The sequence below is a fragment of the Bombus pyrosoma genome, linkage group LG1 (genome assembly GCF_014825855.1).
Source record: "Bombus pyrosoma isolate SC7728 linkage group LG1, ASM1482585v1, whole genome shotgun sequence".
NCBI classification, from domain to species: domain Eukaryota; kingdom Metazoa; phylum Arthropoda; class Insecta; order Hymenoptera; family Apidae; genus Bombus; species Bombus pyrosoma.
In genome coordinates, this window is record NC_057770.1 from 9452243 (window position 1) to 9468707 (window position 16465).

The following is a 16465-nucleotide window of genomic DNA, read 5'->3' on the forward strand; positions in this document are numbered from 1 at the left end:
TGATTTTTTTCACATTTATCACATACAACCCTATCAAATTAACCTTTGCTACATCTAAGGAAACTTGTCAAACGTCGGTAAAACTGCCAAAACTTGGATTATTGTGATTATGAATTGTATTCTCTGAAAGAAACGTTAACAATCGTTATGTGCTTTTACAGAATGATTTTTTATACTACTTTTATTCTGCTTCTTTCAGACCCTGTCTAGCTGTAAATTTGAGCTCATCTAGTATATCTCATGAGTCTTAAAATGTGCAGTTTTCGAACGGTAACACCACCGTGCTGAGTTCGACGAAAATTTTTATTATCCCTTGTTAAACCCACTCATAAAAATAGACGTTTGCAGAAACTGTAATAAAATTCCTGGAAAATTTAACAGTTCATGGATGAAAAAACACGGTACAAACAAAATTGAAATTCTGATATCCAGCTAAAATGTAACAATACTAGGCTCTTCGATAATCGCTTTAAACACAAGTGATTATGATAATACCATATTAATACCATAAACCATTATAAACTGCATATACATATAACGATATACCACATAATGAATAATAATTAGAACGAAATATTTGACATTTTAATCACCTGACAATATCTGTTCCAATTTTTAACTATATACTTATTGACTAGCATTCTAACTTTCAATAGCTCGAAACAAGTAACGAAATATTTATAAAATATCACTGCATATAATAATGTAAAATCTATTTAACGTATTTAGAATTAATCATATAATGTTTCGATTATATGATGATACTCTCTGCAATTTTTTTTCTTTTTGACATATATCTATTAGACATTATTGCAACTTTAATAATCCGAAGTATGTAGCAAATATGCAGTTTCAAAAATCCATCGGTAATTTCTTTAAATAGTTAAATATTATTCTAATCCAAAATAAGCAGCCCAAAGTGCGTAGGAAAATATTCAGAAAATATGCAGTTTCGAAAATCTATCTATTCAACGTAATAAACAGTTGTTTGGCGAAAGCGTGAAAGTACAATATATCGTGACGAAGTTAAAGCTGAGATGCTTTGTTCTAGCACGGAACCGTTCTATTTCTCCTGGCTACAACTCCTGCCACGATCGAAACTTAAGGGAGCGAAAGCATACTCCGATTCTTCAACGGTGTGGTAGGCCAACCACGTTTTGGTGTAGAGTACTTTCTACTTCGGTGGTGGCAGCACATGGGGTTAGGGTGGGGATGCTTCAAAGGCTTAAAAGGCCTTCCAACGTCCTTGTAACACGCAGTTCTCGAATAGAACGTAATAGTATTCCGTTCAAATAAAAATCAACTTGAAAGCAACAGCGAGCAAATTTTTCTTCCACCTTCTCTTGCAAACTTAAACGTTATTACCTGTAATGATACTACGATAGTCATTTAGATATCAGTGTACATCGAAGCAATTTGCAAAGTTTGTGCGGACGTTAACTTCGTTGCAACAAAAGACGGTCAGGGTTGATATCTTGGTGAACAGCAGCAAGTGATTTTCTGTCTTGCAATCGAAACTTTGTAACTTCGAAAGTTAGTGACTAGTGAACAAGCTAAGTGTTAAATAGGCATTTCGGCGGGTTTTAAGTACATATATCGCAGCTGCAACAAGTAAATCCGGCGAAGATGAAGAAGACGAAAAATCTTCAATTACTTGCGACGTTTCTTCTATTGGTGTTTTTCGTATCACCGTCGTCTACTTGGGCCCTTACGACATTCGGCAAACCCAGCCCAACGCAGAACCAAAATTCTCCACCACCGCCTACACCAGGTTAAGCAAAGAGACTTATCAACTTAAGGAACAATCTGTCAATTCTCTCAATTGTATTAAAATGTGCGATTTTTCTCAGGCATTTGAAAGGAAAACTTTTCAGATATTCAAATTCTTGTGACTTGTTGGTCTTGATGATGCCGCTTGCTAATTGCGGCAATGCACTTTTGTACGATTATAAAGTAATACTTTACAGCACTGTTGTCCAAAAGAATGTATATATCGCCGTATTTCGTATTATTTGTATTAAACAAATTGAAACTATAAAAAAGAATGTTATCATTCTTGGACAGATCTATAATTTCTAAACAAATACAAATAAAATAGCAAAATTTAGAGAGTTAGAAAACGCTTTCACGCATAAGGATTGGTTGTAATTTCAGTCGGGAAAGCTCGAGAATGTAAATTGGAGTCTGATTGCGCTGGAATCCAAAATACAACATGTATGTCGGATCATCGTGACGGAAGAACACGTTGTCTTTGTGGAGACTATTCCGCTCCTCTTAATGGCGCGTGTACCAATAAATTCAAAGGTAATTTATTCTTCCTAAATATTTTTAGAAACTTGAACTTTTTTATTTGTGACGATCCACGTAGTTTATAATTATTATGGTTTAATTGCTATATACATGTGTGATCGTTATTATAATTATTATTTAATTTATATAATTATACACTTGAGAATTTAAGATCGTGCATAGGAGATTATGTTATAGTTATTTTAAATAAATCTTGGATTTAATTAAAAAAGAGAGGGACATATCGAATTTCTTCGTACACAAGGTACTACTGTCATTTGCATATACTCACGTGCTCTCTTGCAATATGCGAACATATGATGGTATTAGTACCAGCACCGAGGTTATCTATGCAAATTGAAAAGCTTTACGAATATCATTGTAGCTTGCTATACTCCAACACCAATTTACCTGTTTTCTAATATACTCTTGCTATTTCATGATGCAAACATAAAAGTCGATATATCACGTAATTAGAAAATTAGTTGAATATTGCTATTAAAGGTATTACGTATTACATTTTCGAATTGCAAAGAAATTAAATTCTTAGTAAATTACTTCGTATTAAGATTTTAATTAAATGTTTAGAATGAGCGTTTTTAGATTTGTATTAGTAATTATTGTAGTAGATGCATAATTTAGTGGATATCAGAGGAGAAGTAATTTGAAAATGTTGTTACATTGATTACAGGATTATAGTAAATACAATGGTTGAAAGTTACGCGTCCGCGTGAAGTTAAAATGCATCTTTTACGATGATTAGGAACATATGGTTCTGCTCTAAAAACAGATAAAAATATATAGATATTGATTATAGCAAGTCCAAAAGATTTTAACAAAACGATAATACTCCATTAAGATATGCAGTATACGAATACTATAGAAATTCTAAATTAAATCTGTCAAACTTTGAAATAAAATTATCATTACGCGTAAGATTTCCCATCTAATGTAATATACATGTATTTTAATTTAAGTATTCATTGCTAACATTGTTTATCGAAATGCTTATCACAAGTTCTATAATCCCTTTCTTAAAAAAGAATGTTTGATAAATATTCATTCGAAAATTATTTCACTTCAATTTGAATTAGTCAGTATCCATATTCCTGCGCGATATCTTTTTATTATTAATTTAAATCTATTTATACAATATAATTACAAATATAATACTTTAAATGCTCTTACAGTTATCTAACGATATAAATGTAAATGTAAAAATTTAATTCACTTCTATATCTAATTAATAACATACCTGATCAATGTATATTTCTATTGTAGCGTTACATACTTCATGTAACGATGATTCTGAATGCATTGAGGGTGCACATTGCGTACAACGGAACAATTCCATGTCCGGAAAACGTTGCTATTGCCAAGAAGGATATAACGAAGAGGGTGTATTATTTTGCAATGGTATGTCATCACGTTCTTAATCGAGTCATCTCTTAAGCAAAAATTTCTATAATCGCAAAATTAAGAATTACATGTAACTTGAAAAAGTTTCTAACTGCAATGAATTTTTTTCACAGGTAGCTCATCCGTCCTCATATTTCACACAACACTTCTATTACTTACATTGAGTATTATGAAACAAAATTTCTGTTAATTTGAATATTGCAAGACGTACCTTATAAATTCTTCAAAATTGTAAATCTGCTAAAACATTGCTGAAACTCTAAACTATGAATCAACCAAAAATACCATGTTGCGTAGAGTTAGAACATAGTCTTAAGTTTACCGCAATTATAGTACAAATTTTAAATGTGTTTCATAACTACTATTGGGTTTAATAACTGTACTTGGAAAGTAATAAATTACTTATACGCGACATAACTTTAAAAAATATATTATATTTTCGTTGCAAGTAATTGTGTTTAAAAATATATCTTTCGTGTGTTTAAAATAAATACTAGTTAGGTATATTTAAAATATTTTATTGTATTTTTGGATAATTCATTTTATGAAAAAATATGTGCAACATCAATAGGTACAAAACATAATATATTCTAATTCTTAATTGTCCTATAACCTTCGTTATGATTATGGTTGTTTCAGTTGTCACTACATTTTCTAATTAATAGTAATGCAATGTAGTAACATATGTATTATCATAATTCAAAATACTTAATTTTTTAAAATATACGTATTTCATATTTAATGTTGACAATCTCTCATAGATTTGTTTTGTACTGTTAAGAATTAAATTTTATTCCATAGTGCAAACGTCTATTATACGGTATATTAAGATACTTAAAGATAATTAAAATATTTCAATAACATATCGTTATTTAAGTATGGATATGTAATGAATCCTTCACTTAAGAGCAATTTTTTCGTAAAACTTTGTAGTAGGGTTTTGTAAAATGTTTTACCTACATTTTACCGTAATTTCAATCTCTGTATTGTATGTCTATGATTATTGATTCTTATCTTTTAAATATTTATAAGTATAATTAATACTTGGAACTTTGCAATAGAAATTACATTAGTGTAGAATATTAGGTAATTCACGGGACATATTAGAATCAACGACTTAGATATAAGTAAAGAATTTTAATTCATGATCGAAACACTTTGTTCTGCAATTTGTTGTCTAGTTGTATTTAGTTGCATGTACATGTAAAGTTTATAATTTTCTTAGAGTATAGAACATTAACATATATGTACCATAATTATGTTTAACTTTGTTGGAATATTTTATAATATATTTATGATATAATGATTATATTAATTAAACTGAGAAGTCAGTTCTTCTTTTGAAAATTATCGAAGGTAATGATAGAATTTGTTCGTTTCATGTAAAATTTGTCAATTCATTTCTAGAATAATCTAAGCTGATCTGCACTAGTTTACAGAATACAAAAATTTGACTTTTTATATTATATATATATAATATCGTGTTATATGATAAAATATAATTTCATTCAAATATAATTTGCGAAATTATGATCTACTCCTTTTGTATCAAAGATTCAGTAGCGCTACATAATTCTAACTATAAATATACAAGATGTCTCAAGACAGATTATATGATCAGGTAGGAAGGTATTATATCGTATACGCGAAAGACGGAGAAGAGAATAATGCTTTTTTATTTCGTGTGTAGTCGAGAAAATTGAGTTTCAAAATTCATGAAGCATATATACGTGCACTCAGTGTGGCTATTGATCACTTCTATTTCAAGTCCAATTTTCTCAAATATGTGACTTTAAACAAAGAAAGCAATGTATATTCTGCATTTTCCGTTTTAACTTAATTTATTCTACATTATGTTAAGTAAAATCATATTACTTGTAGGATCGATAATTAGTCATATCTATTCGACAAATTTTCGAATTTAATTTTCACGAAAGCAGTGTCCCAAGTTAAAAAATTTATTTGTTCTTCATCTTGGTTCCTAGCTGATTATATCACCTGCACTGGGACACTTTATGTTAACTAGTTTTTATTTTTGAATAATATTTCTTTAAAATTTCAATTCTGTAAAATGTTCAGTTATTAAAATTTAACGTGCCTAATGAAATTTTGTATGATATAACAACTTCATTCTATATATTATAAAAAAAGTTGTAACTTAAGATATTACTATCACACAATTTTATCAAATAGAATATAGTAAGTACTATTACAGATCGTTCAATTTAGTATCTACATAAGTAAAAAACAATGCCTTTTCGTTCACGATTTATTCGTAGTTACAGCTAGCAAATTTTAAGTCGATAATCCCAATGTAGCAGTTAGACGTACGTAAATACATATAATATAAAGTTTTAACATGCCAATAATGCCTCAAGTACCAATGACTGTATGAAACAAACTATGTAATAACTATAAAACTAAATAATATGTATACTAATAATTTACGTTAATGCGAATTTATCAGAACACAAATGGACAGCAATATTTATTTCGATTATGATGCATAGCATTTTATAACGTTTGTAAATTGATAGTAGCATAATAACGAACTGTACTACTCGTCTCCACTATTTGAATATGTTATTAGCACGAATATATTATGCACTAATAAATTTTTTCTGTATTCTGAACATATGTATCACCGTACTACTTAATAACATATTAATTGTAGACTATACGAGTCAATTATAAAAAGTAAATAAATGGAATACTTCATATATTTTGTTAATCGATCTTTTTATTATTTCTTTTGGAGAACTAATTGTGTTACAATGTTTCCAGTTTGTCCACCAAATACAAATGTGTCAGCAGGAAGCACGTGTAAGATATCAAAATCTAAAATTTTGTAAATTATATTAATGTTATTAATATTGTCATATATGTTATTAACGATAAATATTAATTTGTTATTAACGAATGTAATTATAGCTTCGAGTAATAACATAACTTACAATTTTGAAAATGTTTCTCTATTTCTTCTTTAGTCCAATTACATGAAGTTAAAACTAGGTAACCAGAAGGTAACAGAATTTTGTACATATTTTCTATATACTTTTGCCGTTTTGACGAAGGATCTTCTGGATGTAAGCTGATGGCATCGTAAGTTCCTTTATCATGTACTAATTTAAAGTCAATCGGTAAATTAAAATTTTCTGAATCGAGTATATCGCAAACTTTTAATTCGACGTGTGACATATTATTTTCCTTCAGTACTTCACGAGCTAAGTCCACTGCATTCTCCGAATAATCTACGCCTAGCAATTTTTCAAAACCTTGTTTTGCAAGTTCCACTAATGTCATTCCGTTTCCACATCCTATATCGACTATTTTGTCATCTTTGTTAAGTTTTAATTGCGTATTAATCCAACTGAAATATTAGACAGAATATTAATAAGGAATACATTTAAAAACATATATAATATAAGAAGAAGATATATAAAAATAAGATAATATTATAGTAAAGTAAATATTACAGGAGCTGCTACTATTATATAATTACTATACACATATATAATTATAATACATAATTATTCTAATTATGAACTCAATCGTATAAAAACAAATAGAAATTATCTTATTTGAATTTGAATAGCGATTTAAAGATTTTACCTTCTAATGATACAAATTTTGGTAGCTATAACTTACGAAAGATAGCAGCACTAGTCTCACGAGTAAAATACTATACTGTTTACGTGAAAAGTGCTTGTATTAATTACGTGTACTTGTATACATGTACTTTTCGTGTTGTTACATGAAATTTTCGTGTCTTGTTCGAATAACTTACCGTATGACTTTTAGTGTATTATTTCTACCAAACCATATTTCACCTACATCTCCGTGTTCCTTAAAATTATCAAGTTCTTCTGAATAAATCCTCTCCCAACTGAAACATAATTGTGACATAAAGTAATGCTTATCGAGTGTTTCACATTTACGAATACGGTATGTATTACTTACTAATCAAGTGTGCCTAAATCCGATGGTCCGAGTTCTTCGATGTTTTCATCTGTCATGATTTTGTTTTGACTGTACGAAGATTATGATTAAATCGTAATATTATGTATTAAATGTATTAATCCTAGTTACCTTTTGTATTTTCATTAAATCAGTGATTTATAACAAAAACGCGTGTCTAAAATTTCATTTGACGTGAACGTATAATTACTTACGTTATGCGGAATCCTATTAGGCGAACATAACCTCACTCCTAAGCCTAACCTATATTTTAATGATACAGTGAATAAGATATACCACATAAGCGTGATTGTGCAGGAATCACAATCTTTGCAAGTATTTGACAGATAAAATTGTTTTTTCGAGAGTGTTAATTTGTTAAAGATGGTTAGTAAATTAATGAACGTACTTCAAATTGGTAAGTAAAATATATATTATATACACTTTATATTTGTATATAGGTATTTTAGATTTTTTATTGTGTAGTTAAAGTAGTTTACACACACGTATGCAAACCATTAGATAGTAAAAATGTACAAATTATATATTGTAATAAAATAAGAATATGAAAATGAAGTCCAGTACTATTTCATTTATTAAATATTTTGATGTTAATACCAGAGTATGTTCTTATATATAATGTTTGGTATTGTTAATTTTTGCTCTAGTATTTACTTTTTTAAGTATATTTTTATGTTGGTATTCAGGGAAACAATGTGCAAAATCTTCCATTTTGCCCTGGCGTCAATTTTCTACAACAAATTTAAAACAAACTGATGTTAAACCAAAAACTGGTATCTTAATGTTAAATATGGGTGGTCCCAGTAAGTTAGAAGAGGTGCATGAGTATTTATTACGTATAATGACCGATCGTGATATGATTCAACTGCCATTCCAAAGGTTTAGTTTGATGAATTTTAATAATTTATAGCAACCAAATCAATGTTAAGTTAAGATTCCATGTAACAATATGTATTACAGCCAATTAGGTCCTTGGATAGCAAAGTCCCGTACTCCCAAGGTACAGAAAAAATATTCAGAAATTGGTGGCAAATCTCCCATTTTAGAATGGACAAACACACAGGGTAAACTTTTGTGTGAGAAATTGGATAATATTTCACCAGAAACTGCACCTCATAAACATTATGTTGCATTTCGTTATGCTAATCCCCTTACTGAAAATACATTGCAAAAGATAGAAGAGTAAGAATTCTACATATAAACATACAAAGATAGTAGAATATATCATCAAATGAAGATAAATACTGAATAAAGTTAATAAAATGTAACAAATAATTTTCTTTTATGCAATATATATACATTTTCATTTTAGAGATGGAGTTGAACATACAGTTGTCTTTTCTCAGTATCCTCAATATTGTTGTGCTACAAGTGGATCGAGTTTTATTGAAATATATAAATATTATTTGAACAGGTAGTTACTTATGAATTCTTTTTGCAATATTGTTACAATAAAGGAATTAAAAGCTGTTAGTGTATTATATACATTTTGAAGTATACGTGAAGATGTTAAAATGTATTACCACTGTATTAAAGTGACAGCATGTTTTAAGATACATATTTTATAAATATAATCATACATGGTATGATATAAAAATTGTAATTATTTATTATTCTACAAATTGTTTTGTATTTGAAATTACATAATACTTAGTTTAATATGATTAATCATCTTTGACACAATATTTAATTTTTATTTTTTTCGCTGCATATTGATTATTTATTTGATAACTAATTAGAAAAGAGCTTTCAGTAATATTTTATAAAGAAAAAAAATATTCAGGCAGCTCATACATTTTCATTTTCTTCAGATGTCCCACGCATATATTTTTCCGTGTCATACTTAATTTGCTCAAGTCATGCTATAGTTGATTTTTTGAAACATGTTCTTTAGCTAGTATGAAAGGTATAATTAATCTCTTTGACTGCCCGATAAACAATCGGCTAGTCTTTTAAATCTCCGTATTTACGACACGAAACTTTCGTCGAGAGTTGAGAAAACTTAGGTTACTTATAAGTAAAGATTGGACAATACGATATACATAGATGTGCAATCAAGCATGCAACGAATATTTTTTATGCAAAATCTTTTCTTAGCATGTCAAAAATTATTGTATATAACTTTTTAAAGATGAAGCATACCTTTAAACATGTATGTTATTCATGTTATTCGTGTTTATATGATTCATTACTAAACATAGACAATTCGACTTTTGTTTGATAAAGATGCCGTATACAATTATTATAGCGTGCATACACTGTAAGCATTCTAAGCTATATATACATCTAATAAAAAACAAATAACATGCAAAAAATGTGCTAATAAATTTACACACACATATATATATACACACATTTTAAATGAAATCTAATAAATATATTTAATCACAGAGATTGATCATAATATCTTATCGTTTCATGTCTTTTCATTCTTTTTCGTGATATATAAAAAATTGTATATTCTGTAACGTGCATTTATGTACATAATAAATATTTTAATTAATGAAAACATAAAAGCACAAAGAATTATCTTCAGACGTTAAAACGAAGAATTTATTAGAATATAAAATGTGCTGCCATTTTAGTGCGCATTTTGCTTTATATTCATAACTAATCTTTCTGAAGTATATTTATCGAAACATAATGATAAGATAAATTAGTATCTCGATACAGTGCAAAAATGTATTAGACAGTACTCAGAAATTCATAATTTACAGAAAATTACCTCCTAACATGAAGTGGAGCGTAATAGATAGATGGGCAACGCATCCATTGTTCATAGAGACAATTACAGAAAGAATTAAAGGGGAATTAGCTCAGTTCCCTAAGGATATAAGGGGCGATGTCATAATTTTATTTTCGGCTCATTCGTTACCAATGAAGGTTACTTTCCAGTACTAACAGCAAATTGATGTGTATTATAATTGCTTGAATATTGCGTTTTGCATTGTATTTTAGGCCGTATCTAGGGGCGATACTTATGCATCTGAGGTAGCAGGTACAGTTGCCTTAGTAATGGAAAAATTACAATATTGTAATCCATACAAATTGGTATGGCAGTCAAAGGTACAGACATTGTTTTCGTATTATTTTATTTATCAAATGTGATGCTTCCCAAGTTTTCGAAATTATTCACGTTTTGTTAAATGGAATGTTATATACAATGTATTGACATATTCTTAATAAAAGAATGAATTCTGTCACTCTACATATATGATGCATAGTGAAACTGCTAGGAGTAAAATTACAAGGTTTTTGACATTTACTGGTTCATTAAAATTCACGGATTCTTTGATAAGCTAAATGAGATACCGTTGCTATATATCCTCTTCTACGGAAAAGTCTATTTCTTTTTAAATGAAATTATGTCTCAATTATTGCACCTCGTTATAGTTCACTTGAAAATAAACAACACATGTCACATTTTTCTTTCCATCGAATAGTTAAAAACATACAACGAAATACATTAAAATTTATGCTAATTTATATTCTGATTTATTACTGTGTATATTTAGGTTGGACCTGTATCTTGGTTGGAGCCTTTTACCGATGACGCAATAAAAGCGTATGTAAAGCAAGGCAAAAAGCATTTTATATTAGTTCCAGTAGCATTTGTTAACGAACATATTGAAACTCTTCATGAATTGGACATTGAGTATTGCAAAGAATTAGCTGAGGAAGTAAGTGTTGCATATTACTTTTAATTCAGAAAAAGAGAATTTAACTACGGAGAAATATTTTTTACCTTCTTTTGTATTTAGCTTGGCATTGACAAAATACGGAGAACTGCTGCACCTAATGATCATCCTACGTTTATAGCAGCTTTGACAGATATCGTTGCTTCTCACCTTAAATCGAATAGGCCAGTGAGTCCCATGTTTTTAACACGTTGCCCCCATTGCGTTAGTAAGAATTGTGTAAAAAGCAAGAGTTGGTATGCAGAAATATGCAAAAATTAAAAAAGAAAAATGTTTAATTTATCGTACATGTAATATATCGTGTATATGTAAAAACCAAATATATAATTTATACAATTTGTTACTATTTCTCATAGTAATGTCAGTGTAAGATTAAGGTTAAATATTTAATAATTACAATTTAGAAATTGTATAAAATACAGGTTATCTCTGTAACATAATCTGTTGAATAAAATATCAATATTTCTTTCTAAATATTGTTGTTTTCTTTTTCCTTAACTCTAGTATATATTATATAGTACTCTTTACATATTACCTCCTTTGGTATGTTTTTAAAAACATAAGTCATATCATAAATGCACTAGGTATTCTACATATTCATTTATTACAGAATAAATATTACTTCAATGTAACATAAATTATATCTTGAACTTAGGAACAAATCTATTTTTCGAATATTTATAAAAAATACCTTTATACCTTAGCTTTTGCATAAATGACATTATAATACTCTCAATTTTTAAATTTAAATTTTGGGAAAAGAATATTTTCATACAATGTTCTCATATTTCCCAAAAACATCTTACTTCCATTAAATAATTGTGTGGGTATCAGCCAAATTGTGATGTAAAACAAAATGAATTTCTCTCAAACAAAAATTATTATAGATTATCAGTACGTAAAGATAAAATGACTAACAAGATCCTCGTAAAAAAATGTTATTCGAAATTAGAAAACTTAATAAAACGATAATAAAATTATTTTTCTGTTAAAACTACTAAACAAAGAAAAATGATTTCTTATAGAAACATCGAGAAAGATTACTCGACAAGCTGTTAAAACGGAGTATAATACAAGGTAGTTTCACAGCATTTATGACAGTAACCCTTCGATTTCTTTGCAGGTTACTCCCGAGGGAGTTATCGCGGCGACAGCAGAGAGCGTCTGCCGCGCTCTAGGTATCGAACGCGAGTGGCGCGGCGCTGGGTGCCGCGACGCTTATATAAATGCGCGGCGTCGGCAGGCGCGTTCAGTATGTGTCATGCTTTGCGAGCGCGAGCGTCGTCTGTGATGGCGGCTCGAGTGCGGTTGAAGATGCAATGCGGCACCGTCGTATTGCTCCTCGTCGTCATCATCGTGGTGTGTGGTATGGATCTTGTGTGTGGAATGTTCGAGCATCGTCACTGCAGTCACCAGCATCCCCGGGCGCACGAGGTAAGCGGTTACAAAAAGGACCTCGATCCTCTTCTTTTCTCTTTTACACACTCTTACTCTCTTTTCACCTTTGTTGTCTGCCTGCCTGTTCGCTTGGTAGACGCACACCAACCAACCTAACCAACTGGACTGCTAATGCTCGTTCTGCCAGTGCCACTTCCCTTTTATCGCTTTTCCTCACTGCTCTTTCTCTTCTTACCTTTCTTTCGTTTGACGATTTTCTTCTCTTTATTACGTCAAACCTCTGAGTCCATTTTTCGTCTCTGTGGATATAAAATCGCGTGATTTCAACCAAGCGTGCGTTTCACGTGTCACGTGCTCCTGCTGTCCTCCTCGCACACCTGTATTTCGCGTGCGCCCCACTTCAACCTGATCCGATGAGCTCTGTTCTCTATACGTTACATCTTCAGATACTACTATCCTGTTGTTAAACATGTGCATTATAGACGCGCTGTGTTGACATTTTCTCCATATTTATGACTCTAATAGGATTATAACGTACGTCATTCTAATAGGATTAGAAATGTCTGCTTTATAAGATGAAATGTCAACATCGAAAGTCGACTTCGATAGTCAGTTTCGATTGTCGAGATCTCTCGTTCGTAATAACAGATTTATATCGCATGTGAAATTTTGTAAACGTGGTTGGAGTTTTTCGAGAATTAAGTTAGTTGGTTTCGTTTAGTAGCGTTTGTCACGTTTATAAGTGTATTACGGTAACTGTGAAATAAATAGCGCGCTACGCGTAATGTGTCTACTGTGGAATGTGACTTTGATCGTGCGGAGAAAGGTATCCGTGAACTTGTTTTCATGCGCCGCTGAACCACGTGTTTTGGGAATGGGCACGCGCCCCTGTGTGTTTAGTTGCACGACTTTTTGCTACTCCGCTTCTCTTGTAAGTGGCTACATTATTTTTCATTAACTCTGATTGAGATTTATCAATTCTCTTTTATATTCAATCAATTTTTATTTGATATATGGATTCTATAGAAATATGTTTCGCTGTGAATGACGGATTTCATTTTATATTAAAATATCTAAGCGAAAAATTTATGTTACGTTGTTGTTAGTAGAATTGAATTTTCTTTTATATGTTGGATATTAAAAAAAGTTTTATGGTTTTGTGCTATATAGGTGCTAGTGGAATTACAGGATGATTTCGTAAATGTGGTGAAAATAATTAGGAGGCTACACGCCTGTAATAATGGTAAAAATACAAAGATCTGTAATTGAGACTTATAAGAGAATATTCTATCAAAATTATTTGCAACAATATAATGCAAAAATAAAATATATTAAACTCATGCGCGTATGCATGTAGATCGTATATTTTACATGTATAAAATGAAAAAATATGATGACAGTTAGTTGTTAAAATTGTATTTTCTGAAAAAGTATTTTATTCTTTTTCACAAACCAAGATTAATATGAATATATGTATGTATGTATGTATTTATTAATAAACTAATTGTTTGAGGCTTTTAACATCTGCACCATTTAGTAATTACATTTCTAAATGTTCTCTCTCAGTATTTACGTAATGTTCATCTACTTTGAACAGTATGTGTATTACCTGCATTTTTGCATTTTTAAGCATTCGTAAATCTGTAACACCCACAGTCTGGTTATAAGTAATGATGTCTCATTTACAAGTAAGAGAAATGCAAATATTAATTACAATTTCAATAAATTAGTAATTGAGAAAGAGAAATTGAAGATATTGTAATAGAAATAAATTGTAATAAATTTCGATAAATCTCAATACATTTCAATAAATATCAATTAATTTCAATAAATTTCAATAAATTTCAACCAATTTCAATATCTTGTATAGAGCTGTTCACAGGCCAATGTGGCTAACTCTACATTTTCAAAAAAAAAAAAAAACAAAAAAATATCATATCTGTATCATATCATATAATCATATATGTATAATATCATCAATTTTCCCTACTTCCTGTTTTGTAGAGATAACCGATTCGACAAATAAGCGGCTCATATGAAGTACATTGACTACGCGCTCAAAATCCTCTCGTACGGCCATGCTTTAGATTTTAGGTCCTTTTTTCTAATCTCCTCATATTTCTGCCAATTTGCTTGTTCTGACACTCGAAGCGTGTTAATTTTAAACCTGATTTTTTTATAAACTCACTACACCCTGATCCGGTCTGGCTTGATGAGATTGTTGAGACTTGAATGGTTAAGTGTAAGCTTGGTAAAATATCATAAATCTGAAAACCGTTCTGTTTAAGTTGAGGTAAAAACTAATCCAAATTTATAAAAATTTGAACGCGTGTGTTTTAAGCGTTCCAGGAGCGCAGTTATAAAAAATATGAATTTTTTGGATTTGCGTCACGAGTAGGTTTAATTTCAGCATACTTTTAGGACATCGTGAACAGTTATTGAAATACCTTTGCGTGGAAAGGGTGGGCGATACCTGGATGGATGTGAGGTTTTGAACGAATTTTATGACGAGGCCATTTTGTGATGAGGAATTTTCCGCTTGGTCCGGTTTTCGACCATGCGAACCGTTATGCACTGATTTTAATTAACGTTTAAAACGCCTAGTTGATGATATCTATGAATATTGAGGACGGTAGATCCTAATAGTTTTAAGCCATTGATGATCACACGGTGAATTAATATGAAAATTATAGGAAAATAAATTGATAAGTTATATTTTTCTTTTCTTACAAGAAGACAATTTAAAAATTAAATTCTATTGATAGATTAAACAAACTTTTGCGCAGGTTGGCAAGTTATTATATAATTGTTTGGTAAATCTTTACTTCATTGGCAAATTATTGTGCAAGGGAATCGAGTTCTCGTATACGAATATTCGTATCAGAAGACTATATAATATTTGCAATTATTTTGTTAATTTAATACCAACTTTATGTGTTATAATTTGTGCTTGTATGTTTAAGAAACTTTATGTCTATTAAGATTGTGTCACCGTGAGAAAAATCCAGATGAATTAACTGAGTGGTTGTACAACAATGTAGAAAACAATAGTTGAGAGAACGCGGTTAATTATGAGAAGGAAAAGATGTTGCAATGTCACTTGACGTAGCTGGACTTTTACTTTTGAAGAAGTAAATATGATTCTGTGAAGAGTCTTAAGAATGTAATATTGTTTGCGTATCTTTTCTAATAAGTGTAACATTCAACACTCTCGCTTAAAATTTACTTAGAATACTTTTTACTTGGTAATTTGTAAGAAGATATAATTTTATCAGATAATTAAAGATAAATCATGCAAATACTTTACTTATTTAATTAATGAAAACATACAATTCTTTGATAATAAATTACATTACAACTTACAATTAGATGGATACTTTACTATTGAATTAAATTGTTCTTAGTCACATTTCTTATTTCTTACACGAGAACAGCTTAAAAATTAGTTACTCTTCATTTATACGTAACTTTAATTTGTTGTAGAATAATTTAGTTACTTTTATCTTGTTGCAAATGTCTAAAGTTATTTAAAACGACTTTAGGTTGATGAGAATCTTGTTCTTTTAAAAGCAATTACGCCGAAAAGTCGAAGTAATTTCTAAATATAAATACAGTTTTAAGCTTATCTGGTTTTATTAACCTGTTTGTTTCCTTTCTGAGCAAAAGTTATTCAATTTGCTTGA

At 29.9% G+C, this 16465-nt stretch overlaps 4 protein-coding genes across 7 annotated transcripts in view; 3 read left to right on the forward strand and 1 right to left on the reverse strand.

Annotated features, from left to right (window-relative positions):
- The first annotated feature begins 1059 nt into the window (after window positions 1–1059).
- LOC122568286 lies at window positions 1060–6428 on the forward strand. The gene is made up of 4 exons (XM_043727868.1): window positions 1060–1771; window positions 2155–2304; window positions 3571–3705; window positions 3822–6428. The coding sequence occupies exons 1-4, from the start codon at window positions 1627–1629 to the stop codon at window positions 3896–3898; spliced, it is 507 nt and encodes a 168-aa protein (XP_043583803.1). The 5' UTR covers window positions 1060–1626; the 3' UTR covers window positions 3899–6428.
- LOC122568266 (EEF1A lysine methyltransferase 2) lies at window positions 6429–8048 on the reverse strand. 3 transcript variants are annotated; one of them, XM_043727840.1, is made up of 5 exons: window positions 7881–8048; window positions 7669–7737; window positions 7496–7594; window positions 6663–7078; window positions 6429–6546 (listed from the first exon to the last, which is right to left on the reverse strand). In XM_043727840.1, the coding sequence occupies exons 2-5, from the start codon at window positions 7722–7724 to the stop codon at window positions 6452–6454; spliced, it is 666 nt and encodes a 221-aa protein (XP_043583775.1). In that variant the 5' UTR covers window positions 7725–7737; window positions 7881–8048; the 3' UTR covers window positions 6429–6451. The 3 variants fall into 3 exon arrangements, with proteins under 3 accessions (XP_043583775.1, XP_043583781.1, XP_043583767.1); XM_043727846.1 differs by having other exon boundaries at window positions 7798–8048; XM_043727832.1 differs by having other exon boundaries at window positions 7669–8048.
- Window positions 7508–11858, forward strand: LOC122568257 (ferrochelatase, mitochondrial). Of its 2 annotated transcripts, XM_043727809.1 has the most exons (9): window positions 7508–7653; window positions 7949–8083; window positions 8373–8565; window positions 8647–8868; window positions 8999–9100; window positions 10404–10569; window positions 10645–10752; window positions 11202–11366; window positions 11448–11858. In XM_043727809.1, the coding sequence occupies exons 2-9, from the start codon at window positions 8050–8052 to the stop codon at window positions 11643–11645; spliced, it is 1188 nt and encodes a 395-aa protein (XP_043583744.1). In that variant the 5' UTR covers window positions 7508–7653; window positions 7949–8049; the 3' UTR covers window positions 11646–11858. The 2 variants fall into 2 exon arrangements, with proteins under 2 accessions (XP_043583744.1, XP_043583753.1); XM_043727818.1 differs by lacking the exon at window positions 7949–8083 and having other exon boundaries at window positions 7519–7653.
- The window catches only part of LOC122568232 (leishmanolysin-like peptidase), a 203400-nt gene continuing 194458 nt past the window's right edge, over window positions 7524–16465 (forward strand). Inside the window, exons 1-2 of the mRNA XM_043727752.1 lie at window positions 7524–7653; window positions 12508–12818. Coding sequence (XP_043583687.1) covers window positions 12639–12818 — 180 coding nt within the window. The 5' untranslated portion in view covers window positions 7524–7653; window positions 12508–12638. The remainder of the gene's footprint in view (window positions 7654–12507; window positions 12819–16465) is intronic.